The sequence below is a fragment of the Melozone crissalis genome, unplaced genomic scaffold (genome assembly GCF_028551555.1).
Source record: "Melozone crissalis strain CALT ecotype California unplaced genomic scaffold, PUWL_Pcris_2 ptg000045l_1, whole genome shotgun sequence".
Classification (NCBI taxonomy): Eukaryota; Metazoa; Chordata; class Aves; order Passeriformes; family Passerellidae; genus Melozone; species Melozone crissalis.
In genome coordinates, this window is record NW_026535823.1 from 5,885,472 (window position 1) to 5,913,259 (window position 27,788).

A 27,788-nucleotide genomic window follows, 5' to 3' on the forward strand; every position below is an offset into this window, starting at 1 on the left:
CCTTTCCCCTCCTTCCTTTTTTCCCCCACAAAGCCCTATCTATCCCCAGTCTCTTAAAAATACTGAGATTCTACAAAGAACCAATCACCAGTTCCACACTTGGGATATGTCAACTAAGGACTTCTTTTCCTAATTTTCAGATTCAATAAAAAAATTGTAGGGAAAGGATTTGGGGACCTAAGGGAAAGTGCTTATTTTCAACCCCCTTTGGTCCTCCATTGGCTCAAAGTTGTTTGTGTTCATTCTTTTGTAAAAGTACATTCATTACATAATCAGAAACACTAAAATCTCCCAGTTATACAAATTCTCACTCTGTTACTATGGCAAACCACTCCAAAAATACAGAGCAGCAGCACAACGAAGTGCTTGGAACAACAGCTCTCAACTGCCAGTTTCTGCCTGTCAGAACTTAAAAGCATCTGTAGCTGTTGAACTGTTCATACACAAGCAAGAATCCTGTCCTGCTCCCTGAGCAAATTGGCACCTCAAAAATAGAGATGGAGGAAAGGAAAAGTTACTGCCATCACACAATGCTAGGAAACAAAAAATCCCAGAACATCCTCCCCCACAAAACCCTCAAAATAAACCCCAGAAAGCAGTTCTTACAGAATTCAACAATGCTGAAATCTGAAGCTTCAGTGAAAAACTCTAGTTTAAAGCAAAACAGGTTTCACACCACCAGTTGATGCTACAGGGCAGGTCAAAGATCCCTGAGATCAGAAGTATCTCACCTCCTGCCTCTGAAACACTCCCTGTTGGGGCACTAGGAAAAGCTCTGCTGCAGCCTGAGTACAGCTCTGCTCCTGGGGGAGCAGTGACCTGTCCATCCCAAGAAAAGCTCAGCAAGGCAGCCACGAGCACCTGCAGCTCTACAGACCCCCTGACAACCCAGCATTCATCCCTGGCTCCTGGAACCAGCTCCTGGTTCCATGCACAGGAGATGCAGGGCCATGGGATGCATGGGCAGAACCACACCTCAGTCTAGGTGTGTTTTATTTCTGTATCCCTTTGGGACACCCTTCCTTCCTTACCAACAAGGCTCTGGCAAACCATCTGCATTTTTTGGATATACATGACTGGAGTAAATGCCACTGACAGCCATTAGCAGAGGAGGAACTGGGAGACAGCAGCAGCAAAACACTTCACACGTTCAGCCCACCACATGTTGGAACTGCAGAGAGACAGACAGGGGAGGGAGAGAGACACTTAGGCAATCCATCAATGTTGCTTTATTAAAATCTTTATTCACACAATGTTGCTTTATGTGGGATCTGACCCTGGGGGATAGGAGTAGAAAGTCATGATTGCATTCTGTTTGCTTATTAGCAACTCCATTTGTGCAGCAGCTCCCAGGGGCCTCCTCTGGCACATCCAAGAGGGGGGGGGTCTGCTTCCAGCATCCTGCTCCAGCTGCTGCACTAAATAAATTACCTTCTTAATAAATTAGTACTTTTGAGCTGAAGTTTGTTTGGCAAGACACACTCCAGTTCATCAGCTGCTGGAAGGAGAGCTGACTCGAGTGTCTCCTCCCCCTGATGGCTGACTTGGGAAGGAGGAGGAGGTAAATAGCAGATGGCTGATGAGGCTCTTTAATTAGTTCTTGATTTCTGTGCTTCCAGTGCTCTGATATCATTGATAGCCACGACACAACCAGTGTGTAACCTCTGGGGCCAGTGGGTGACACGTGCACAGTGAACAAGAATCAGAGGGTGTCTGGAAAACCTCCTCCCCAGAGCACCCGCCTTGCAAACAATGCTATTTTTGAGATTCAAGCAGACTCTGTTGGCACGTGGATGCTGCTCCTCATTTCCTTTGCAATGGTTACAATTTAAAATCTCCCAGGGTTCTGTGTTTGAGCAAAACAACCATCACTGCCAAAAAGGCAGAAATTGTCACAAGGCCAAAACCAGATCTTCCTGATTTTGGTTTAAGAGAGGAATTTATTTTTCTTTCCTGATGCAGAACACCAACCTCCAGTAGTGTTTACAGCAACAAGAAACATCAGTATCACAAATAAAAAACCATTCCCAAAACCCAACCATTTCTTGCTTCCTTCTACTGATAATGCTGGACTTCATGCCCTTTGTCCACAAGTAAACCAAAATAAACCAATACCCTGCTTTAAATCTTTGACATTTATACTGGGGAAAAACTCATCCCCAGGTTCCATCTGACAGTAAAAGCTTTAGCTTAGAGCAACATGTAAATCCTCAACATTAATTTAATTTCAAAGACTGAAAGGCCTTTTTTTGAGCCCATTATTAAATCAAATGTAAATATCAAGAGTGATCATATAGAAGTCAAAAATTAAATTTTGGTAGATCCCTCCCAAAATATTAAGAGCTCATGTTTAAGCTCAAAAGAAGAATATGCTTTTAGAAATGCTACAAGCCACCAATCATGTGCTTCACTATCTCCTCTTTGGGTAAATCATCTGAAATTTCCTGGGAAACAGCTTAAACCAGCTTGCTCCTGCCACAAAGGCACCACCCAAAGTGTGTTCTGTTATCAGCTGATAGAGGCAAGAGCTTCACAGTGTCCTCAGAGCTGGCTGTGTGTCACCATCCTGACTAAGAACTCCAGTAAATAACTCCAGATCCCATCCCATCATCTCATTGCTCTATGGCATCTATGGTTGTGGCCAAGTCCAGAAGAGAGCAAGAATAACAGAGAATTCAATCCCAGGTAAACACTCACATTCTACTTTCAAGATACTCTGCTCGTGCAGTGAGAAAAAGACTTCAGCAAAGTAACCAAAGCCTGCATTTTTCAGATAAACTCTCTCCCTGACACCTCCTGGACCAGGTGTGGCCAAGGTGCAAGAACAGAAAACAGCTCTTCACCTGCCTGCCACCCTGCAGTTAGAGAAGAGGAAGTTAGATTTTCCTGACAAGAAAATCAAGGAAAAGGGCTCAAACTGACATTTTGGTGCTCTTGCTCTCAAGTTCAGTAACCTGTAATCACATGGGGAAGGGAGCTCCTTCCTTACACTAAGGACCATGCTGGCTGAACACTGATGCAAAGCTGTTCAATTTGGAAACAATGATGAAGCTGCTTCTCTTCTGGAGACACAAACTGAGACCTGCCCCAAGGTGATCAGTTCCATGACACAAACTCAGCACAGGCTGCAGTGCTGAAGGACAACAGGACGAGCACAAGGTGAGCGCTGCAAGCCTGTCCTGAAAAGCCAACTTTTCTCTATCTGTGGCAAAACCATTAGTGAGGACTCCTGGATGACCACCCCAGGCAGAACATTGCAGAGGGGGTTGTAGGAAGCAACTGGGGAAGGCAGAAAACCTCCTGGAAGTGGTCACAGCTTCTGAGCTCAGCCACAGCCAAGCCAGGTGAACGTGGGACCCCAGCACTGGTGTCCCCAGAACAGCAGTGCTGAGCTGTGGTCACAGGGAGCAGCAGGAAGCTCTCTCAGGCGAGATGAAGAAGACAGACCAGAGCTCAGGGATGTCTGCACACCTCAGGTGACTGCTGGTGACTGGGGAAGCCTAGCAAACACCTCTTCCTCCAGTCCCACATGCCCAGAGGCTGCACAGCACTCAGGGCTCACAGTAGAGGAGCCTGACCTCGCCACACAGAACTGCTGCCAAGGACAGATTCTGTCCTCCTCAGCTACAAGAGAATGAACATTTGGTTATAATGGACACAGGACTGCAAGGATGTTTTCTCTACTCAGACCTTGCCAGATTAATTGAAAAAAAGAGGGACAAGACACATGGAAACTTACTATAACCCCTTAACTATCAAGTGCTGTATAACCACCCTGTCCTCTCCTAAATCTCCAACCCTGTGGATAAACCTTCGATAGGACTTCAGCAAAAACACTGAAGCATTATCACATATGAGGCAGCCCCCTCTCCCAGCCTTTTATCAAGGAAAAGCCAAGTGAGCAGCAGGTCCCCTCTCCCACCCCTCAGACAGCCAGAAGAACATCCCACCCCAGGGGGTGGCACAACTCTTCAGTCCAACAGTTCTTTTATTCACCCCTGCTCGTTCTCTAGAGAAGCAGTAAAATGCCCAACCAGCTCAGAGCTGATTGTGTACAACCCTGAATGAAAAAACTCGCCAGAGTAAAGGGGGAAGAGAAGGGGAGGGGACTGTTCTGTCCATCTCTGAGGGTCCCCTGCAATGCAGTCCACAGAGGATTCAGCGTTCCACACTCTGCACAGCACCCAGAGCCGCGTTCGTCCAGCGCGGTGCCCACTGCCGGCAATGGACACGGCACAGAGGCCACCACGGGGCTGAGCCACCCAGGCTCCTTCCCTCCTCTCACTGCTGCCAGCCCAAGGAGACAGCCACTGTCACCTCCCTTCCTCTGGCTTGGGAGCTCTCCTGTTCATGTCAGTCCATTTGGCCACAGCCCTTCTGAACTGATTGTGCTGTTTTTCTATCGCTTGTTTGTTTGTTTTTTAAAAAAGGAGTTTCATCTCGTGCTCCTGCTAGGATTACAAGTGAGACAGAGTCATCCTGTCTTCCACCAGCACCACATCTGGCCCAAACTGGTCTGTGCACTGCTTCACTGTAGCCAGGATGCTGAGGAGCCGCTGGTCCAGGGCGTCCAGGTGAGGGGTGGAGAGCACAGGTGAGATGGGGTCATGAGACATGGCAGTTTTTAAGGCAGACTTCAGGACTCCGTTCTTCAGGTAATTCAGCCTGTTCCAGGTAGAAACCCGGATGCTGCAAAAGAAACAAACACACATCACCACACCAGGCTCCTGCTGCATCCCTCTGAGAATACTGGCTCTTCAAGAATGGAGACTCAGTGCAGAACTGGGTTTGGGATGGCAGGGTCCAGGTGGAACTGCATCTCAGACAGGATCTGATGGAATTTGAAAATTAAAGGTGACAAAGAATCAATCTGGTGTGACATAACTCTGATGTTACATAGGAACACTTCCAGCTGAGAGCACAGAAGGTCTTCAGTCCTGAGGCCTCCCAGACACAGTTTGGAAAGGAAAGAAAAGGAAGGAAAATCAACAAATTCAACAAAGGTCACCTCAGGAAGAGCATCACTGACCAATAATGAATCACAAAGGACAAAAGGCAGTTGACCAAACTTCCAAGAAAGAGAACACAGCAGTGACCTTGCGTCTTCACTGGCCACTGAGCTTGCTTGTGTCAGCTTATCTCAGCTCCCATGTTCTGTGAAGTCTCTTGGGATTCTCCCCCAAACCTTTCAGGGCCAAATCTTTAGCATCCCTGGTCTAAACTCTTGGGTTTGATGGCTTCCAATAAATCCAGCAAAATAAGAAAGTGTAGTAACTAAAACAATTACACAAATTAATTATCATATGGCACTTGCCCAGCACCAGAAAGAAGGAAAATCTGAAAAGCAGGAAATTGCAAAGTCTCTTACAGAGATAAGAGATTGGTTGCATTTAGGGGAATCAAGATGACAAAGACTCCAGAAGAATCTCAATAAAGCACGAAATTAAACATACATTTAAAACTAATGCAGGAAAACTAAAGAATTTAGAAGTTTTTTAATTGTTCTGCATGTGACTTTTAAAAGGATCCTGCAGAACATGGGCCAGGTGTACGGCAGCATGCAGGGAGCTGTGCTTAGTGCAAGATGAGAGCCCAGGCTTTCTGCAAAGGTCCCAGGCTTCAAAGGTCCCAGAGAATTTGGAAGACAGAACCTTTCAAGACAAGCTTCACAGACAAGCTCCATTTGGAAGGCTTGAAGGAGTTCATGTTGAAGTATCAGAGTCAGGAAATTGGTATCTCAGTATTTTTCTGTCTGGAAATTTTCACAGAAGCCTAGAATGGCCTGGACTGGAAGGGACCTTAAAGAACATCTCATTCCATCCCCCCTGCCATGGGCAGGGACACCCTCCACTAGATAAGGTTGTTCCAGACCCTGTCTTACCTGGCCTTGGACATTTCCAGGGATGGGGCAGCCACAGCTTCTCCAGACAACCTGTGCCAGGGCCTCAGGCCAATTTCTTCTCAGTATCCCATCTTACTGCCCTCTGTCAGTGTGAAGCCATTCCCCCTTGTCCTGTCACTGCAGGCCCTTGTCCAAGTCCCTCTCCAGCTCTCTTGGGGCCCCTTTAGACACTGAAGGGGCTCTGAGGTCTCCTCAGGGCCTTCTCTTCTCCAGGTTCAACACCCCAGCTCTCTCAGGCTGTTCCAGAGGAGAGGTACTCCAGCCCTTAGAGCATCTAATTCCTAATGAGAAGTAGCAATGGCCTGGTAAGAGACTGGACACAGAACAGAAATCAAAAAGTCACAGCCTCTGAAAATAAAACCACAGTTCACAAGGCCAAAGCAGAAACAAAACTCTGCAAAGAAACTACACATTTTACTTGAGAGGAGCCCCCTGAGCAGGGCTGCAGGCTTTTTTTAGAAACCATGTTTGGAATTATTAGATTGCCTTTATTAAATTGCCATCCTTCACTACTGTCAGGGAGAAGTCAAGCAGGGATGTGAATGCTGATTTGCCAGGAGCTGGGTGGGACAGCTGCAGATGCAAAGTGCCTGTCACACTGACTGTGGGTAGAGCTGAACCACTGACCTGGAGGTGAGAACACTTTCTGCAGCCAACATCTCAAAAAGTACAGCACTGTGGACCCAAGCAAACCTTTTCAGGTTGCCAGAAGGCTCCCAAGTTAATGAAATAGCAAGCCTAAGGACAGAATTACATAAGTGAACAGCACCCCTGTGTTTAACTTACATGCAGCACTGATAGAGAGGAGCCAAGATGCTTCTTTCATCCAGGGCAGGGTTTCCAAAGCTGAAAAGCAAAATGAAAACCAAGTGAACCAGCTGAACTCCTAAGGTTGTTCTCAGCATAAAGGGCTTTGTAAAGAATTCAGAGAAATCAATACTAGGCAATTTCATGCTCCAAGAGATCAAACAATTTAAATTAAAATATAAACAGTCAAAGACCAGTTGCAGATATAACTTTCATCAGCATCAGCTAAGCAGGTAAACAGAAGCAGCACCAGCATACCCAGTTCTTTATCAGACCAAGATAAGCTTAGAAATGATGCAGGGGTAAGGAATAACTGCTGTTCTGGGCATGCAGAATGGGAGCTTTGCCTGTCTGACACAGCTGGGCAGGGAAGGAGCCCAACAGCAGCAACAGTTCACTAACAAGGTGATCAACTTAAACAGCTCAAGCCAGAAGGCTTCCATAGTATTTCAAGCTTCATCCAAACACATGTTGGATTTATTTTTCATAGTTTCACCTTCCTCATAATACTGTTTTAAACTAAGAACTTTCCCTTCAATAAAGATGAGTTGCTGCAGGGGCCTGGCCTTATGCTGCCCAAATAATTCTGTTATTCATAGCTTTAAAACTCAATAAGCTCCCAGGGAAATGGTCATGGCACCAAGGAGCATCTGCTCTTACTCACATGGTTGAGTTTTAGGTAGCCCTGTAGGAAACAAGGAGTTGGGCTCAATGATCTTTGTGGGTTCCTTCCAAATTGAGATCTACCACAGTTCTATGAAAAACTGTCCCCTACCCATTATTTCAAAGGAGCTGAAAGTAGTTCAAAATTTTATTATAAATAAATCACTTAAATTTTCAAGAAAACAATTTACTGTCAGCCTGCAAAGCCCTACCAAAAATATTTTCATAATGCCATAGGAAATGACCACAACAAAAGGACTTGACCTTCAAACCCCATATTCACTTCCAGTGATTAATCCATTACCTTCCTTCCTCCTAGCACATTGTCAGTGAGGAACAGAAAGAGTATTTTTGCCAAATTCACCTAAAGCAGCAGTAATTAAGCAGTCCCAAGGTGGAATGCATCCTGCTGTCATACTGGAGCATTACTGACCAGGCTGATGACAGAAGGATGGATGGAAAGATGGAAGGAACAACAGAACCACTATACAAAAGATAAATGGGAAAGGAAAGGTAACTCCAAGCCTACCAAGGATCTGCAAGGTCTCAAGTGCTGTGTACACTTGGTACAAGTGGTGTGCAAAGCCAGAGCAGAGCCTGCCACAGGAACTGCTGCTCCTTCACAGCCACCAGAAAAATAAACAATCCAGAATTGCTGGACTAAATTATGAGAAAGGCAAGTAGATGACTTTTACATTTTTAAGAAAAATTAATCAAATTGTTATTATTTAAACAAGGCTGTGTCTTCAGTATGATTTTTAACCTAAACTATAGTGGACAATATACAAAAAAACTATAGCAAGGACAGAAGAATTCACATTCTAAACACATTTTTGAAATATTTTTGTTCGGGTAAGAGGTTAATGTCCACATTTAGAACATGATCATTTTTGTGTTTGGTATCACTTCTACCTCCATTCTAAACTGTGAACCTTTCAAAGCCAGAGTAGGCATATCCAGAAGGCAGGGAATGCCAAATAATTCAGAAACACATTTTAGAAAGATCTGCTTTTATTACAGCACTCACTTATACTGACTGGTGATAAATAAAAAAGCCAAAGTTTTCAATCTTCCATTAATTAACTAAAAGCCTAAAAGGAAAGGGCATTTCTGGGGATAGGAGGAGAGACTTGAGCAAACCTTTGAAAGTTGCTTTGGGAAAACTGTGTTAACTGGGGAGTTTCTGTAGATTGAGTAGGACTTTGCCAAGACAGAAGAGTATCTAAAGCAGAATCACAGAGTCCTAAAATGGTTTGGGTTGGAAGAGTTGGGTTAAAGCTCATCTTGTTCCATCCCCCTGCCATGGGCAGGGGACACTTCCCACTAGACCAAGGTGCTCCAAGCCCTGTCCAATCTGGCCTTGGACACTTCCAGGGATGGGGCAACCTGTGCCAGGGCGTCCCCATCCTCAGAGGGAAGAATTTCTTCCTAATATCTGATCTAAACCCACTTTCTTTCAGTTTGAATCCATTCCCCCACATCCTGTCAGCACCACAGCCTTGGAAGGACCTTAAGATTTAGTGATTAATTTCTGATAAAAAGGAAAGAGTATTACAAAAGAATAAAGAGAGAAAACAGAGAGAGAGAGACAGAGCAGATAACTGTGTGCCCTTGCAGCCAGCACTGCCAGGCCAGCAGAGTGTGCCCAGGCTCACCTTTTGGCATTGTCCAGCAGGATGAGCATGCTGGCTCCCTCATCGTCCTGGAAGCTCTCGTAGTGGTGCCGGTCGGCGTTGCCGATCAGGTAGTCGAAGATGGCCGTGTCGATGATGTCCAGCAGGCGTGGGCCCGAGTCGTACGGGGACGTTTTCTTCACGGCGTCGCAGTAGCTCTCGTCATACTCCCACCTGCAGCAGAGGGAACCAAGCAGCCTTCAGGGAACCACCCTGCTCAGCAGCAGCAGCTACAGCTGCCCTGGGGCACTTTGAGGGCAGCAGCCCAAGCTAGACCAAGAAGGGAGAGCTGGACAAGTGGTTATGAGCAGAGTAAAGCCTGCATTGACATCCCAGCCTACGGAGCAAACTTCAGTTCGAAGATACACAAAGATCATCTTCCTATGGAAAACAAAGAGTTTGCTTCCTCACAACTCCACAGTAGCCAGCCTATGTTATGGGAAGATTACTGCCATGCCTTGCCTCCCTCAACTTCCCAAGGAACACCTCAGTTCTGTGTGTGTTTCCATTGCCTTGAGCTGTTTCCATCTGGCTTTCCATCCTCTTCCTTTTTTCTTTTTAATGGGCCCCTCTGCCCCCAAGAAGGGCTTCACAGTGGTCACTGTCCCTCACTCACAGCTGTCTCTTTCTTCCCCTCCTCTGTACAGTATCTAACCTTCTTCTCCACTGACATGATTTCAAGCTTCCCTCTTATCTCCTTCTCCACATAATCTCATAACACCGATGTCATGTCTCAATTCTCCAAAGCTAGGATTTGAAATTTCCTCATTTTCTTCTTTACAGCTTTCAAAGCTGTTCAACACCACCAGCAAAAGAGCCAAATCTCTGGTGTATATCCTTTCCATCTGTCCACCTAAATAACAAGGACATCGTCCACGTAAGGACTGAAACAATCCTTCACAAAATAGCAGTTAAATTGGAAATGCCTTAAACCATCTGTGATTTGGAAACAGAGATGGAAGAAACACAAGCTGGAGAGAATTTCTGACATGCTCAAAACTGCAGATAGTCATAAAAGTAGGAAGATCAGAATTTAATGACTACAGTTGCCACATACCCCACTTCATCTTCTAGTGGTCTGGAACCAGAGATACCAATACCCCACCTTTCTTCCAGGTGTCCAAATCAGAGAGCTTAAAAATTTATCTTCTCAATGTTCCTAATAACAGATCACCATGTTCCTCAAATGCTGTGCCTAAATCCCCCTGGAGAAGAGGGATCTTTGCACCAAGGTCCAACTCACACTCAAAGTGTAGCACAAATCCACACAGCAGTGGATTTGTCTCAGAACCTCTTCTCCTTGTTCTGGCTACATTTCTTATGCTGCATCCCACTCTCTCTCAAGTGTTTCTTTTTCTCTCCTTTTACTTCAGAGCAGTACTTAATCTCCTTGCCACAATTGTTCAGATACACTATGCTCTCTCTCATTTCCCATGAAGTCTTTCAAGAGACACTTTCATCCAACCACTCAGTTCTGATAATTTACATTGTATTAGCACAGGCCTTGGAAGGTCAGAGATTTTTGTCTATTACACCTCCATTAAAAATTACATACACTAATGTGCCTGTGTGAATTATGTTCAAAAGGTCAACTCAAAACAGCAGCTAAAGCAGGAAAAAATTCTTACAGAGTTATTTTTTCACAATTACCAGGCACAGAAAAAGGAGAGCATGACACCAAGAACCTTTAATTCTGATCTCTCAAAGTGAAATGTGCAGCATGACACGGTGAAAAACACCAGAACCTTGTAACCTCATCTGAAGGAGGCAAATGTGAGTTTAAATACACCAAATATCAAATCAGCACAGGAATCAAGGTAAACCTCTGTGTAAGCAGGCAGGGTGTGATGAGAAGGAGCCTCTCAACAGGAGGAACACCTCCAAGAAATGCATCCTGCAATGTATCATGTACTGAACACAGCTGATTTTGACCTGCTGGGAAAGAAAAAACATCTGCTGCTCAAAATTCAATCTGTGCATTTTGTACCCTAAAACAATTCAAGAGAGCCTTTGGATGAGATTCTTTCTGAGAACAATCACATAATTGGAAATCAATGGATACTTTAGATAAAGGACTGAAAATCTCTTCTAATCACTTTCAAGTTCAAGACAGAGTCAGAAAAATTTACTAAGCTCAAACCCATTTGTTCAGGTCATGGCAAAACCATCCCCACCTCAGGAACTCAGATGTGTTACATCTATTGCAGAATGGTGCTTACAGAAGGACAAACGTGGGATTTAGCATTCTTTACATGCTGAGCATGGTCACCAGATACTGATGGCATTCAAAGCAAAAGACTTTCCAGGGTGTGTTGATGTGGCACTGCCTGATTTTTTGGTAACAGGGGAAGGCCACAAGTTTGGCTTCTGTGAGAAGCTGCTGGAAGCTTCCAGCATGTCTGACAGAGCCAATCTCTGATGGCCAGCAGTGGAAACATGACAAGTGACTCCCCAGCACAGAACCTGGACGGGATTGGCCTCTGGGCACTGTGGGATCTTGCAACAATTTTTGAATTGGTGCAAGCTGACAATGGAACCTACAACCAGCAATTTTTCTTCTAGTTGGAGAAGGGGAGGAAGTGAGGACATGTGAGGAAAACAACATGGAGACACCAAGGCGGTGTCACTGGACAAGAAAGAAGGAGAGGAGGTGCTCCAGGTGTCTCCAGGAGCCAAGATTCCTCTGCAAACCATGGTGAGGACTGTGATAAAACAAACTGTCCCCTTGCAATGCATGAAGTCCAGGGGGGATGCAGAGATCCATGCACAGCCCATGGGAAAAGTGCTCATGGCTGAGTGGGTGGATGCCAGAGAAAGCTGTGGGCCAGTGAGAGGCCTGAAGAGAGAAAGAGGGCCCCTGCTTCCAGAGAAAGAGAGAGCTGTATTGTTCTCTCCTTGCTCCCAGACTGGAGCAGCCTATCCTTAAAAGACTGCATCCCATAGAAAAGTGACCCACAACAGTTTTATGATAACTGTTTGCCTGTGGGAGGGACCCAATGGCATAGCAGAGAAAAGACTTCTTTCCATGAGTGAACAGGAAAAGCTCTCCAATGATGAACCGACCAAAGCTCCCACACCCTGTCTCTCTGCACTGTTGGTGGAAAGGAAGGCGGGGTTGGGTGGAAAAAAGGTGGCTTTTTTACTTCTCATTATCCTCCTCTGACTCTGTTAATAACAAATCTACTTTATACCTTTAAATTTGGACCTGTTTTGCCCTTAGAGTGTTTTTTTTTCTCCTAGTCGTTATCTCAACTCATGAGCCCTTTGTTAATTTTCTTCCCTCTTCTCTGCCCAACTGTAACAGCAGAGGGCTGAGTGCCTGGTGTTTGGCCAGTGTCAAACCACGACACAGAGCCTAGCTTAAGTTAAACCAGTTCCACAACTCTGAAAACTAACTACAAGGATCATGAAATTAGGTATGGTACAGTGAAATTAGGTATGGCACAGTGCTACCACATTTCAGGGGCCACAGCATCAACAGAAGGTCCAGTGGCACAAGAGAAGAATCTTAGCTTGCCCACAGACAAGATTTCCAGAGCTTGGAGTGACTGCATGGTGGAGTTCTGTTCCAGCCAAGGTACAGGAAAAGGGCAGTGCTTAGTATTGTGGAAAACAATGAAGATTTTTTTTTTCTTCCTCATTTTAATTTAAATTTTATTCTGGACTTCTCGGCTTCTACGGTTGTGCTAAGAAAGCTGTCAACACAACTAGTTTTGTGTAGGGTAGGTTTTGAAACCACTCAGAGCTCTTTAATTAACCAAGGGCCATTTCAGTGCTAATGATCATCTGTAAAGAATGACACTGCCAGGTTCTCTCTCATACCTGGCAAGTTTGCCCTCACGGTAGGTCCTGCCCCAGGGGTGCCGGTGCTTCTGCAGGGGCCAAACGTCCGGCAGCCACAGGGTCACCGAGCCCTCCATGATGTCCCCATCTGCACAGGCTGGCTCTGTCTCCCGACAGTAGTAGCACTTCCCATAGAAGCAGGTGTTATTGCCTTCAAAAGAAAAATTAAGAGGCATCAAATGAAGAGGTATTAATCCAAGGAATCCAACTGAAATTCAGGAGCGTGTTGTTGCAGCAGAAGCTTCCCCATGACAGGATTTCACTGTGCTTGTCTTTGTGGTTCCTGTCTCTGAGAGGGAGAGGCTCAAAAGACATTACACAGACATCCATTCCTTCAGAGCAATTAAAGAGTAATCAGAAAAGGAGAGAGTAATTAAATCATATTTTTTAATGACTTTATCACTCTGAGAATTAATACATCACACTCTCAACAAGTTTTTGTGATTCCTTCCTAGTCCTGAGGACCCTGACTTTGCAATGTTAACACTGCTTGTTTTTCACAATTCATACTTCATGTGTCAGATTTCCGACTTGAAAAAGCTGACCAAAAAGAAATAAGTGAAAAGAGACTCAAAGGGATTTGATGCCTTGAGACCTGCCACACATCTCAGTACTTAAGCTGACTCAGCAGAGGAGACAGAACCAAGTATCATTCTCACATGATCTAGCAATGCAGATCTGTCACAGCTTCATCAGTGTCTTCTGACAGGAGAGGAGCAACAAAACATGGCAGCCTTTAGTCCACTAACACTGATGCATCCTGGAGCAGCCTGCATTAGTAGTTTTAGTTTAACCTTTTCTATCTTCCCCTTTTTAACTCACCTGTGCTTGAACCTCGCCAAGTTAAATCCAGTTCCATGCTCACAGATGTTCTTCCAGAATATTCTTCAGCTATGTCTCACTTGGTTGTGATGACCCTCTGTCCTTTCTTCCTTTGGTTCTACATCCAATACCCTCCCTAGAGCAGGCTCAGCTCTCCAAATGCCATGTTCTTCCCTTCCCACCCTCACACATCCCTGCCTCTCAGGCCTCCATCCAGACCCTGAGCTCCCAGAATCCTGTCACTCAACCTGAGGATGTCACAGATCATCACCAACACAGAGCTTGCAGACCAGATCTCTCATTTGTATGGAAAGCCTGCAAGTCTCTCTTCCCATCCAGGGGCTGCAGCAGGTCTAGCAAGAGACAGAATTCTTTTAGATTCTAGCTGTAACTCCAGTAAACCTGCACTGAGTATGAATGAATTCTCTCTTCTTCAAAACCTCAGGAACTTGGTCAAATTTGGTCTAACAAAACATCATAACCGCCTCCACAGATCCACCCATTTCTTTAGTTCCTGCTTTGCAGAACAGCAGTTCCAAGGAATCTAAGGAGGAGCAATGAACATTTCTGGAGCCTTACTTCTCAAGTCAGCACTGCTGCTAGCTAACAGCTTGGTTATCTTGGCTGAAATTGGAAAATGGAAAGCCTGCCTGAGGCAGGAACCCCATGTGAATGCCAGGAGAGGCTGATGAGGCTGAGCTGAAACTTTCATCTGGAAGTTGCACCTTGTAAGTGGCAGTGTCAGGCAGCAGGTGAGACTGCCAGCAGTGCTGCTAATAGGGACGTTACCAGCGGTAAGGAACAATCATCTCTGGAGCCTTCTGATTAGGAAATGAAACAAACAAACAAAAGAGTAATAATTGGATGGTTTATGAAAGCCTCAGGGAGTTAAGGCTGCAGCATAAGTAATTTCTTGATGCTTAATGACCACCTGGTAGGAGTTCACATTAATAGCTTCCATTATGTGTCCTTCACAGCATTATTGCTGTAAACAACACAGGGAAATTCTGCCATTGGTTGTAAATGCTCTGCAGGCTCTGATGCAGCACAAACAACATCTAATACCAACCAGTTGTCAGCTCTATAAATTACCCCAAATCACCACTCTTTTCACATTAAATACAACTTCATTCTCTTCTTTTCAGGTCTAATCACAGACCTTTCTAACCATTTTTGACAGCAGAGAGAAAATTCTTACTCAAAAAATAAAAATCCCATCTGTAACAGCAGCATGAGGGAACACCACTTGAAGAAAACCAAGTCCTCCTTGGGGTTATCCAAGATCTCTCCTGGCACAGAAAGAGCTTCCTGCATCATGGTTAACTGCTCTGAACTGTGTCAGGCTCCCACAGCTCTTTTTTCCCATGAAGGATTTTCCCTTCCCTGGGCAGCACAGCCCATGAATGCACTTACCCACAGTCATGAAGGTGCCCAGGAGCTGCTCCGTGGCCACGGGTTTGATCTCGGTGCGCAGATTCACAAACCTGCCAACCACCAGTGGGGCTCGGCGGAAACCCAGGATTCTGATTTGGGGAGAAAAAGCACAGCCTGAGAACTGGCAACACAGGCAGCAGTTCAAAACTAAAACAAAAAACCCTCACAGTCTCTGTCAGAGATGATAGAGACCAAAGAGTAAAGCTGGAACCCTGCAGCAACCTCCTCTCTTCTCTGAGGCAAAGCAAGGAAACTCATTTTTCTTATGTGCCTGGATGTTCAACTTACTTTATAGGCCATCAGTGACATCCTTTGTTAGAGCAATAGAGGATGCACCATGCTCCAACTCTCAGAACTCAGACCTCACACCAGAAATATCCATCATGTGTCTGAAGCAGGCTGAAGCAGGAAAACCATATGGCCATGGGCTGGTCACCTGGAAAGATCATTTCTAATTTGTGGGAACCACTATCTATTAAAATGTTGTGCTTAAGCCAAATTCAATTACACTTGAAAGCAACCAATCCAAGAGTTGTTTTGTTTGGCACAAGGAAGGAGAAGGGAAGAGAGAATGGTAGAATAAAAGTGAATGCCTGAGAAGGGCCTGGAAAAACAGAGGTGGGAAGAACAACCATAAAACTTGCAGTTACAAGATTCAGGTTCCACTCCCATGCCTGCCACAGCCTTTGCTCTGTGACCACAAATGACTTGGGTGTTTGTAATGGAATTTTAAAAGTGCTTAAAGTACAAACATCAAAGGAGTGTCAGCCCCAATTCTCTTCATGCACTTTTGACACCCTCTGGATAAAGATCCTGAAAAGGTATTCCTGAAGAATAAAGAGGTGCAGAGCCACAGACAAAGACCAGAGAAAAGAAGCACAAAATCATGACCAAATGGACAGCCAAGAAGAGTTAAGTGAGATTTGGACACTTGAGAGAGGCTTTGATTGACTGTTCAATCACTACTTTTTCAGGGAACCTGAAGCCTGTATGCTCCTTGAAAGCACAAATGAACTGACATCTGGCTCCATTATCTTTTTCTCTTCTTAATATACCCTGAGTTTGGCCCAGCAGCACAAGCTGGCTGTAGCAGCAATGGGTGTTACTCAACTACTTATCATCCTGGATATTCTATTTCTTCCTAGAATTACTGATTTCTACTGTGCAATGAGCTCCACAGGAGAATCAGGACTAACAGACATCTCTGTCACCACCTGTGAGTTTAGTCACAGTGATAAGGCTCTTATCTATGTACTGAGAAACCTCAGTTTCAGTTTTTCTATCCTTTGTTATGTTTGTCCCTCCTTATTCCTTTTCTCAAGATTTTACGTGTTTTCACCTCCAAATCTTCCTATGAGGAAACAGAGAGTGTGTTCATTTATGTTATGTGAAATTGCAGCTCTAAGAGCATTTCATAACTATTGACATTCAGTGCCTGCTTTATTCTGTCCCATTCTTTGAACATCCTGTAATTTTCATTTTTTCCTGTAATTGCACCTCCAGCACAGGTCCACAAAAGCACCTGGGTACTCCAAGCACAATTAGGATATGAATAACTGGATTTCCTCTAGGATGCACTGATTCATATTTACTCTAGACTAAATTGTTAGTCTAGACATCACTCTTGACTTTTTAGTGAACTGGACATGAACACACATTTAGCATTTCAGACTCTTCCACAGCATTTGGCTAAGCTCTTTCTCCCCTGTAATATTAACTTCAGAGTGGCTTCAGGGCTCATTCTCCTTTCCAAACTTTTCACAAGCATCTAGAATGTTACACTCTTGAACAGATATTAAAAACAAAGTTTCACAGAATGAACTAATTCCTATTTTGGCTTCAGTGTGGTAAATTGGCAGGTCAGAGGCAGCTCCCATCTGAGGTGCGTTCTTCAAAGAACCCCTTTTTTCTGTTTTTTTCCAAAGACAATCAAACCAGGTAAAGCAGTAATTCCATACCTATCCAAGTGAAAGGCTGCCACCTCTGCGTTGTGTCTGTCGTAGCCAGCATAGGGCTCTCCTTCCACTATATAATCCCTGGCATACCTGGAATTGAAATAAATCAAATTAAGTGAATCTATGTAGAATCCTGTCAATTCTGCTGTTCAAAGTAACAATTTAATAATAGTTAAAGAGTCTCTGGGTCACTTTGCAAGTGACTGCCAATGGGAGAGTGGAAAAACATCAATGGGATTAAAGTGCCAGACTGTTGAAGTGGTAAACAAGGAGGAAAGGTCAGTGATGTACAGTGGTGTCCAGAGCTTGGGAAGCAGCTCACATTCCAACTAATACATTTCAATCCAACCATATGCCAGGTCACATCTTAGAACAAAGAGCACAGACCCTGCTGTGGAACAGGGGGCTATTTATCCTGGAAAGCAGCAACTCTACAGATGATTTTGAGGTTAGAAAGAATTGTACATTAACAATTCTCATTAACAAATACAATCTTATATTGTGGAGGAGATGGCAATGCAATCTTTAGTAGACAGAAAATCAGCAAGTGTGAACCTGAGGACAATGCTGGGTATAAACAGAGCCTTTAATCTGGCAGAGAAAAGACATCATGAACAGCAAAAATAGAAATTAGGCACCTATTGCAACAACAATGGTGTATTTTGGTGAAGTGCAAGGCTTTTTGCTCCCCTTTTTATCTTTTAGTAGATGGCACTTAGTCAAGGCAAGCACCAATTTCTCAGCTGCCTGGCATTTGGATCAGTGCAGATACTGCCTCAGCACCACACTGCAGCTGAGTGTGAAACACCACAATCAATACCGAGCAAAGGGGTGAAATGCAACATGTTTTCAAATAAAAAAAGGCCAAATTAGGTTATCTATTTTCTTATTTCCATCTATGTATCAAATTGTGTAAACTGGATTATTTCCAGCAGAATTTGTGTTCAAGCAGCAGCAACAGCAGTGTAAGAGCAGGCACAGAGCTGGACCTCAATGTTTTAGCCTTCTCAGGGAGGATGTGGGATGAGAAGACAATCCACTTCCCAGCCTGAGCAATGCTCCAGCTTCTCTGCAGGGCAGCTCAAAAGAGAATTCACCAGTGCAGGATTCCTGCCAAATGGGAGCCTTCACCAAACCAGCACCTTCTGTCACATATTCCACCAGATGTGATGACAGCAAGTATTATTTGTTAGTAAATAGGGCTGAATTTCAAGTAAATTTGAAATGAGACAGTGAATCCTCAGAACATGTCCTCCAAGGCAGGTCTTTGGTAGGTACTTACAGCTGGCTTTTGGAAACATGGTCACATTTTGAAAGCTGCAGAGCTAAAATTTATTAGTAAATCCTGACCAAACTCTGTTTCCATGCACACTAGCCACCTAGTCCCTTCCAGAGCAAAGGTAATGAGGGAATTCCTTCTTCCCCTGCTGGTAAGTTTGCTCAGAACTGTTTTCAGCAGTAACTCTGACAGAGCTTTCAGGTCCAAAGCTGGTTAAATAGACTCTCTTGCAGTGCCAGAACAGGACTCTGCCCACAAGCCTGGCTATTCAGCAGTCACAAACAAAACATGGGCCTACCAGGATGGCCAAGCCACCCTCTCCAGCGCTCCTATAAACATTCCCAGCTGCATGTGTCCTGCTGGAGCTCAGTGCCTGGGTTTGCCTGCACAGACAGGGCATTACAGAATGCAGTTTAACTCTCAGTTAATGCTTGACTGCACTCCCTGGCACAGAAAGTTCAATGGGAATGCTGTGAATCCCCAGTGCTTCCACTGGAGAAGATGCCTCCTGTACCACCAGGACTTTGTGTGCAACACTGACACTGCCTGGCCCTACAGGGGAGCTCCAGCCAGGGCAAGAATTGGCTGTAGAGAGATTTTTTTTTCTCATTCTCTAATCATAGAATCACAGATTGGTTTGGGCTGGAAAAACATTTCATTCCAATTCTGCTGCCATGGGCAGAGACACTTTCCACTAGACCAGGCTGCTCCAAGCCCTGTCAGACCTGGCCTTTGAACACTTCCAGGGATCTTCTTCTGGACAACCTGTGCCAGGGCCTCACCACCCTCACAGGGAAGAATTTCTTCACACTATCCTATCTATCCCTGCTCTCTGTCACTGTGAAGCCATTCCCCTTACTCTTGTCACTGCAGGCCCCTGTCCCAGGTCCCTCTCCATCTCCCTTGAGGCCCTTTAGGCACAGGAAGGGGCTCTAAAGTCTCCCTGAAGTCTTCTGTTTCCCAGGTGAACAGCCCCAGCTCTCTCAGCCTGATTCCAAGCAGAGGTGCTCCCACCCTCAGAGCATCTTTGTGGCCTCTGCACTCACTAATTAACAGGACAGGAAACCTTAATGCCTGCTTAGCCCAAAATCTTTTTCTGTGATGACACTTCTCATCTGCAGTGAAATCTCCTAAAACACACCCAGCCTTACTTTTTAACATCTTTCTTCTCCTTTTCTCCAAAGACAAACAGTCCAAAAATCTTTACATCCAAGACTTTCCAGAAAATTCAATCATGTCAGTTTTTTCTGAGGATCATTGTAAACTGAGGCCATACCAAGGAAGTATCACTACCCTCCATTCTCCAGTACTCACTGCTGGCAGACAGGAGGCTCAGGGGCCCTCACTGACCTACCCAAACCATTTTTACAGCTACATTCAACTACACCAGACACACAGATGTACTTTTGAGACCACTGCCAAGTTTCCTTCTTTCCCTGCTCCTGAACTGCATCCTCTCCTGACACTCTGACACAACAAGGAGGCAAAGCTTGTCTCCAAACTGCCAGAAGCTGCACTACCACAGGTAGGAAGATACATCTCAGAAACACCAGATCCCCTCAGGACTCAACACAGTGATTATTCTTTTAATCTACAGACAGGCTGGATCAAGGCTGTACAGCCTGAGAGACGGCAAATGTTACTAGAGCACCAGCAAGGTTCTATTCTGTGGATGCCATGGGACAGAGAGAGAGAAGCAGCAAGCGTTTCTCACAGCGACTTGTGAGGAATTTCAGGGAGCTGGAAAGATGTGATAACCTGTTGACTATAAACAATTTGCAGGTGCTGTTTGTCTACTTTATTTTAATCTGTTCCTCTCAAGGACAGTGAGTGAGCAAGATGTTTCTGTAAGTTAGCCAATAGAATAGAATCTCTCCTACCACTGTATAAAAATCACACGGTTCTTTTGAATAAAGCCTTCTTTGCCTTTTCTACAATCCTGCCTCTTGCCTGTTCCTGCCCCGACCCTGGTACACAAGTGACATTATTCTGTCTCAAAAATAACAGGACAGTCTTTCAAAATTCATAACTTAAACACTAATGTGACAACACGGAGAAGAATAGTATACGTAAATGAAGCAGCTGTTAACGCAGACATTGAAAGCAGTATTTACCTCTTGGGCTTGAAGACAACCTTCTGTCCTCCTTCAAGTATCAGCAGAGCTTTCAGCTGCGTCCCTTTGTAGCCCACATCGGCCTTGATGATCTTCTTGGTGCTCATGGCGTGCATGACGGCGCCCAGCTCGGGGGTGTCCTCGGGGTACACCTCTCGGGGCACCACCCACTGCGCGGCGATCTCCCAGGGCGACTGCAGCGTGTGCTCCAGGCGCGGCTCCAGCGCCACGCGCAGCCCCGCCAGCATGCGCTGGAACGCGCGCTGGTCCTCGCGGTGCGCGGCCGACGTGTCCAGGTTGTCGATGAGGAAAACCTTGGTGAAGATGAAGATGACGAGGAGGATGGCCAAGAGCGCGACTCGCTGCTTCAGCTTCATGGTGCCTTCCGGCCCTTCTCCCCTGAGCCTTCCTTCCGAGCGTTACGGGAAGTCTGTTGGAGATCAGGGTGAGGAAGGGGGTGTTAGTTGGTGAATTTCATGCCTAACTTGCATTGTAAAAGATGTCTCAGCACCGAAGCGTCTCCTGGTACCCCTAAAAATAAACAAAACACAAACTTACAATCCCGCAGATCCCATCAAACCCAAAATCAAGTTTATGTTTGGAGCATAAGCCTGCACCCATGGAAACCTGTATCCTACAGCCTGAACACTTGTGTTAAAACACACTGGCCTTGCTGCCTTCCTGCAGCCTGGCTGTGATCTGCACAGAAGGGGAAATATCCAGACAGCATCTCTGCACAGCTGAAATCATAGCAGCTGCAACCACCACGGGCAAGACTTCTGCAGGGAACTGTAGTTTAACGTGATTGCTCCAATTTCACACGCACTCTTCCATTAGTGCAAGATCCCATGACTGCTGGTGTCCTAAAGACCAATCCCTCAGAAAAGCTCCCAGGTCGATTTTAAGGCAGCTCACAACAGTGAGAACAGCTGCTCAACCTTCTTTCTTGAAGATACAAGACATAAGCACAGAATAGACTTAATTGTTTATTTCCTTTCATTTGCTGCCACTAGAATTTACTCAGCTTTTTTTCCATTCTTAAAAAAATATGAGCTGGGGTGGGGGATGACATCTTTACTTCCTCACAGTTAGCTAAGTTCCTTCTGCACTCAACTGTAAAACCCATAACCACAGAAAATACACAAAGTGTCTGCAATCTCAACCAAACTAACTAGAAAAAATATCCCAGACCACTTGCCTGTTCTCACATCCTCACCTACAACAGTTAAAACCACATCTGTTTTTATATTTACAGTGGCTCCAACACAAATCTGGTCCCTCAAGAAGCCTTGGCCAGGGCAGTGTTTGCATGTAAGGACCAGAGAATGCACCATCAACTGTACTGGGTTATAAAGACAGAATTACCTTCCTAGCATTAGCTGAATGCAGTCAGAAGCCAAAGAGAAAGGGGACATGAGGCACACCTCTGAGGGGCACTGGGAGCCAGCAGGAATTTCTCTTCAGCAGCCACAGTGATCATGCAAACCCCAGAGAGCACCCTGAGCTGGGGGAGGACTGACACAGAAAAGCCTTTTCATGCAATTCAACAGTAAGTGTATAAATCAGCCATAATTAATCATGGCACTGGAAAAAATGAGCTGCCACAGGCTCCTTCACCAGCAGCAACCACAGGACAGCCAGGCCATGCCTGGTGAGGCACACACAGGTCACAGCCCTCAGTGCAGAATCAGGCTGGCATGGTGTAAGAATATAGTATAAAAGGACATGCAAAGCCACAGAGGACTCCACAGCACCCAGAACAAATTTACATGAGGTCCAGAGCAGACCCACCCAGCCACACAGCTCTCCCACATCCCTGTTAGACAGAGACCCCAGCAAGGACAGAGGGCAGAAGCCTCTGGGATGCTTCAGACTAGAACCACAGTCTCCTGTTAACTGTGTAATACTGATTTTAACTTGCTGGAAAATAAGTGCTTGTGCTCATACTGAAAGAGAACAAATCACATGTTTATATGGAAATTAGAGCATATTATTATTCTTCATCTAGTTCTGTTTTGGCAGCCTGTTCTTCTCCAGACAGCACTGCCACCTGCACATTACCCACTGCAAGCACAAGAATGTGAAGCACACACAAGGAAGATGCACCTGACCCAAAAGCTCTCACTCCTGCAGATACAGACTCACCCAGGAACAGATCCTTAAATAATAATCACATTATTCTTAAACCTAAGCAGACAAGCAAAGAGGATTGGCTGCACCTGCACCCTCTCATTTTAACTGCATAATTCACCTCTTTAAAACTACTAATTCTGAATCATTTTGAGCACTGCTTCCATACATTTTTAAAATCTATTAGAGTTTGTAAGGAGTTAGGCAGAAGAACAGAGGTAATTTCAGAACAGTTACTCCCGGCTGTGGGATATGTGGATGTGTACACTCACATTTAAAGAAAGCCTCACAGTGCAGTGCTGGCTGATCAAAGCACTAAAGCTCAGGGCAGGGTGTTTCACACCTCTGCAGCTCAAGATGAGCACTCACTTTTCTACACTGATTTCCAGGAATGCTGAGTTTCTCTAGGGATATTCTTCCTGGGACTTGGGGGGAGAATACAACTACAGTCACTTCAATTAAAGGTAATTTACTTAGCTAATCTTCTGTGACGGCTTTGAAACTCATTTTGGCTGAAACCCTCCAATGAGGTAAACAGAATTTACAAAAATAAATAAAATTCAGTATTTAACTATTTGCTGGTGAGCTGGCTGTCACTTTTTAGTGACATCTGAGGACATGAGTCATCGGCTGCCTTCCTCCACCAAACACCAAAGCACCCCCGAGGTTGCCATGCAATCAATTTCCCAGTGCTCCAAGCACAGCCTGCACTTTGCTCCTTGGTGCCAACATTACACTCTCTGCTCTGCAGGCCAAGGGAATTGAATCCTTTTTTGAACAAGTTTACCATGGACAGCAAGAACTTGAGGTTACTGTTCTAAATTGGAGATGGCAAGGGTGACAGCGTCAAGGCAATGTAAGAAAATATTTATGCTGTTTTGGAAGAAAGTAATTTGAAAAAGACGAGTCTTTGGCAAAGGCTTGGATTGGAAAGGAAGATTATGAGAACTCCAGAAGTGTCAAGCTGGCCCTGGAATGAGGTCAGACATGAGAAAATCGAAATAACAATACAGCACCAAAATTTTAAGAAGGAAAAAATAAGGTGAGCGTGAGCAGAACTCTGGAATGAACAGCAAAAGGGTCTTGGACAATGACAAAAGTAAACCCAGCCAAAAAGAGAAAACAGCCAGAAATAAACAGCCCTAGCAGCTTTTAAATGCTGTAGTCAACTGCAAGGTTTGCCTAAGAAATGTTTCTTGTTTTTCACTACCTCTGGGAAATTTCCTGATCAATTCTTTCTCTTCTTACAACCACGTTTGTATTCTCAGCAAGTAGGAGTCTCCCAACTCAATATACCAATAACAGCAGCTCCTCAGGATCATGGAGGGGTCACTGTGCACACAAACACACGATGAAAGCATGTCTTCTGGCATTAAATACCAACATCAGACCACTTCACTCCCAGTTCAAAAAACAGCATGCAATTTGCCTGTTACAAAAATTACAGCTACTATTAGCAGGCTGCAAAGTTATCAGAAAAATCCCACAAGACATTTTTTATTGGAGTCACAAAATCAATGGCGTGCCTCATATCACAATCTTATTTTTATATCATAAAGCTTTTTAGCTGCTATGTCAAAAATACTTGTGTGTACAATTTGCCAGGATTTCATTATGCTCCAAGTCACAAATCAGGTCCAGGGGCAGGCAAAGGTTTAGTTTGGCAGCATAAGCACACAAAAAATCACAGCTCAAACAGACACTGATCTGAAATGGATATGATGAAAGTAGAGTCTAATTCCTGTTTAATGCAAGGGGTTTTTCTTATATACTCTATACCTTTTGGGATCACCTATCAAAAGGCCTTTAGAAGTTCTCCAGTAAATCCTGGAAAACGCCTTGAAGAAACATCGCACACAGTAGTGACATTTTCCTCTTCCCAAAACATCCCTCAGTCTCACCAGATCAATCTTCCTTCCCATCCTCCCTCTCTGGCCAGCTCCTTGGTGGCTCATGCCTCCCTTCTCTGTGTGAGCCTTGTTATTCCAGTTTCCACAGGCAGGCTCCCACAGACCTTTCCTTGGATTTCTCAGACTCATTCTGTCACTTCCACTCTCTGCGTGCTGCCTGCCTTGTGTACAAGTTTAGTCATCCAGTGCTCAAGGCTTCCCCCGTATTTACTTGGCTGCTCTTTCTCCATCTCCTTTCCTCCTAAAACCCTCGTTATCTACAGGCAAAATCTGTGACAGTCTACACTCAAACTTTCCACAAACACAACTGCATCCCTGGTTGAGAGCTACAACACTGATAAATGTGAAAGACCACGAGCATTTTAACCACTGCAATATCTCTGCCTGCAGCTGCAACAATCAGTAACCGCTTGAAATATTCTCACACAGCTCTGGAAAGAAACAAAATCATTTTGTCCATCTGTCTGCCCACCTTGGCCTATTACATCCCTTAGTAACTTAAGAATCTGTCACCTGCATTTCTGCCAAATTTGTCAGAGGACTATTTGCATGAGCTTTACAAAAACCACAGGCCAGATAGAGAGAGAAGCCTTGAGAAGCCAAGGACAACTGGGTAAATATCCTGAATCTCTCCCAGCTGCCGGCACAGCAAACAGAACACCTGACTCAGCTGGCTGCACAAATAAGGACAGGGTGGGTTGGATCCAGGCAGCTCCTGGGTGCAGCCCTGGGGAAGGAGAAGCCACCAGGCACTGAGGCCCCTGGGAGCCAGGCAGGAGCTGCTGGGGTAGGAAGTGGCAAACAACTCCTCAGGAAAGCAGGCTGCATGAATCCTCCTTGCTGAATGACTTTACACCAAGCACCATTTCCTATGGAAACAAAGTTTATATAATCACACTTTTCACTTAGATCCACCAGCCAATTCCAAACGCATCTGAGAGGACAGGAGATGTTTTGAAGCCAGGGTTTATGCTTTTTTGGAAGCTGGCAGCCAGGGGTGCTGCAGGAAGGGCCAACAGTGTTGGCTCAACAGCTGTCTGCTTGCCTTGGCCATGTGGGCGACCCAGGGGCAGGGAGCTGGGAATGCCACGTGGGCAGGGAGGGATTGGGAGCACTGAAATGGGGAATGCAACAGGACAGGGGCAGGAGCCAAAGGCACTGATACAGAGGGTGCTGGGACCTGGTCAGAAGACAGCCAGAACAACCCTCCCTTGTTCCCATCCCAGTTACTGACATTCCCCCTGACCACTACAGGTCAATAAAACCAGCTGGAAATCCTTTAGGGAGCCTTGTTCCACTTGGAAATGAAGCCAAGGCAGTGAGAAAATTCTGCAGTTTCCCTTCTCCACTTGACATGTTTATTCATCTCCTACATAAGACTGACATTAAAAATTTAGTGAGGGTCCATGTACCCATCTGGATTTTAGCAGTGATGAGCCTGTCTCTGCTGGAGGATGGTGCCAATCAGCCTCCCCCACTCCTGAGGAGAGGCAGTGGGATTCTGGGGTCAGAACCAAGGTGACAACTTTGTACCATGAAGCAAAATAAACTTTGTACCTCAAATGGAGGCAAATCTTGTAGTAACTATGTAGGTCAGACTTAAGGACACAATGGGTGCATGGAGTAATTTTCAAATTAAAACAAGACATGAGAACATCTGTTCTGTAATAAATACAAGGTGAGATCCAATCACAATGAATCCACTGCAAACCTAGAATCTACATTTTACAGTTTGCTCAGCCCCTAAAGCACTATGGATGTTGTAGGGCCTCAGAAGGTACAATGAAACAGCTGCAGTGCTTATGCACATCTGTATCCAGAAAGGATCCAAAGAGAGAGATCCTTTAGGAAAGGTTAAACCCATGCCTTTGACAACCCACAGCCAGCACTCTTCTATGGACACACACATTGAATTTTTCCACCAGTGGACAATGACCTTCTCCAAGCTGCGCCTGGCACTGGGTGAGAGCCCACGGTGCAGCCGGCTGTTCCCAAGGGTTAGCAGATGGCCAGAGAGGCTTCACAGCTGTACGGGGCTCGGTCCCCAGCTCAAAGCGAGCATCCAGCAGAGGAACGAGCCGCAGGAGCGCAGATACAAATCCCATCTGCCAGAGCCGCGTCCGTGCAGCCCCCGCCGAGCAGGGCTGTCCGGGGCCGGAGCCGCGGCTCGGCCGGACCTGTCAGGAAGGACGTGAGGGGCTGGAGCGAGTCCAGAGAAGGAACAGGGCTGGGGAAGGGTCTGGAGCACCAGTCTGGGGCTGAGGGAGCTGGGGGGGCTCAGCCTGCAGAAAAGGAGGCTCAGGGGACCTCACTGCTCTGCACAACTCCCTGACAGGAGGATGCGGCCAGGTGAGGGTGGGCTCTCCCCTCAGGTAAAAAGCGACAGGACAAGAGTACGGAGTCTCACCCCGCGCCAGAGGAAGGGGTTGGTCACAGGGAGGAATTTTTTTCACGGTAAGGGTGATTAGACATTGGAACAGGCTGCCCGGGGAGGCGGCGGAGTCACCGTCCCCGGAGGTGGGTAAGGAAAGCCTGGACGTGGCACTTGGTGCCATGGGCTGCTTGACAGGGCGCTGCTGGGTCACCGCCTGGACTGGAGATCTCGGAGGTCTTTTCCAGCCTCACTGACTCCCTGATCCTGCGATTCTCCCGCCGCCGCTCCGGCCGCAGGGGCCCCTCCGGCGCTCCGCGGGGCGCAGCCGCCCCTCCGCCCCCTCCCTCCCGCCGCCAGGCCCGGGAGCCCCTGCTGTACCCGCCCCGGGCCGCAGCAGCGCCGCGTCGCGTCCCGTCCCGCTCCCGTCCCTCAGGCGCCGCCGGCCCAGCCCCGCCACCCGCGCCCGCCGCACTCACCGCGCCCGCCGCCCGCCCGCCATGGCCCGGCCAGCGCCGGCCCCCGCCAGCCCCACAACATGGTGCCGCCCAGGGCCCCGCTCCCGCCCCTCAGCCAATGGGCGCCCGTCCCGCCCGCCGCGCGCCGCCCGCCCGCCAATCAGCCGCCAGCGCTGCCCTGGCCGGGGAGACGCGGCCGGGCGCCTCCAATGGGAACGGCGGGGGGGGCGCCCGCCAATGGGGCGGCGGCAGCGGCGGCGGGGTTAACCCTGGGCCGGCCGGTGCCGCTGCTCGGCTGCGGGGAGGATCCCCGGCTTTTGGGGGAAAGCCAGCGAATACACATTTGTCACACGCCTTGTCACACACATTTGTCACACGCGTTTGTCAAGTGCATATGGAAAATACTGAGCCGGGGCTGCGCGCAGCA

The 27,788-nt window shown here is 46.3% G+C and overlaps 1 protein-coding gene across 3 annotated transcripts; it reads right to left on the reverse strand.

The window, feature by feature from the left end:
• Positions 1–1,224: 1,224 nt before the first annotated feature.
• FAM20B (FAM20B glycosaminoglycan xylosylkinase) lies at positions 1,225–27,423 on the reverse strand. 3 transcript variants are annotated; one of them, XM_054286086.1, is made up of 8 exons: positions 27,383–27,423; positions 20,493–21,023; positions 17,103–17,189; positions 15,124–15,233; positions 12,868–13,039; positions 9,028–9,219; positions 6,689–6,748; positions 1,225–4,689 (listed from the first exon to the last, which is right to left on the reverse strand). In XM_054286086.1, exons 2-8 carry the CDS (start codon positions 20,867–20,869, stop codon positions 4,458–4,460), a joined length of 1,230 nt encoding a protein of 409 aa, XP_054142061.1. In that variant the 5' UTR covers positions 20,870–21,023; positions 27,383–27,423; the 3' UTR covers positions 1,225–4,457. The 3 variants fall into 3 exon arrangements, with proteins under 3 accessions (XP_054142061.1, XP_054142063.1, XP_054142062.1); XM_054286088.1 differs by having other exon boundaries at positions 20,493–20,922; positions 27,383–27,421; XM_054286087.1 differs by lacking the exon at positions 27,383–27,423 and adding an exon at positions 26,440–26,456.
• Between the last annotated feature and the right edge of the window lie 365 nt (positions 27,424–27,788).

What these genes read in the sequence shown, in the direction of transcription:
- FAM20B (XM_054286086.1), bottom strand. Translation starts at nt 20,869, where the DNA reads ATGAAGCTGAAGCAGCGAGTCGCGCTCTTGGCCATCCTCCTCGTCATC. An exon ending in CTGCTGGACAATGCCAAAAG is followed by an intron (nt 6,749 to 9,027) that starts GTGAGCCTGGGC and finishes TTTGCTTTTCAG; the next exon opens with CTTTGGAAACCCTGCCCTGG. An exon ending in CCTCTCTATCAGTGCTGCAT is followed by an intron (nt 4,690 to 6,688) that starts GTAAGTTAAACA and finishes TTTCTTTTGCAG; the next exon opens with CATCCGGGTTTCTACCTGGA.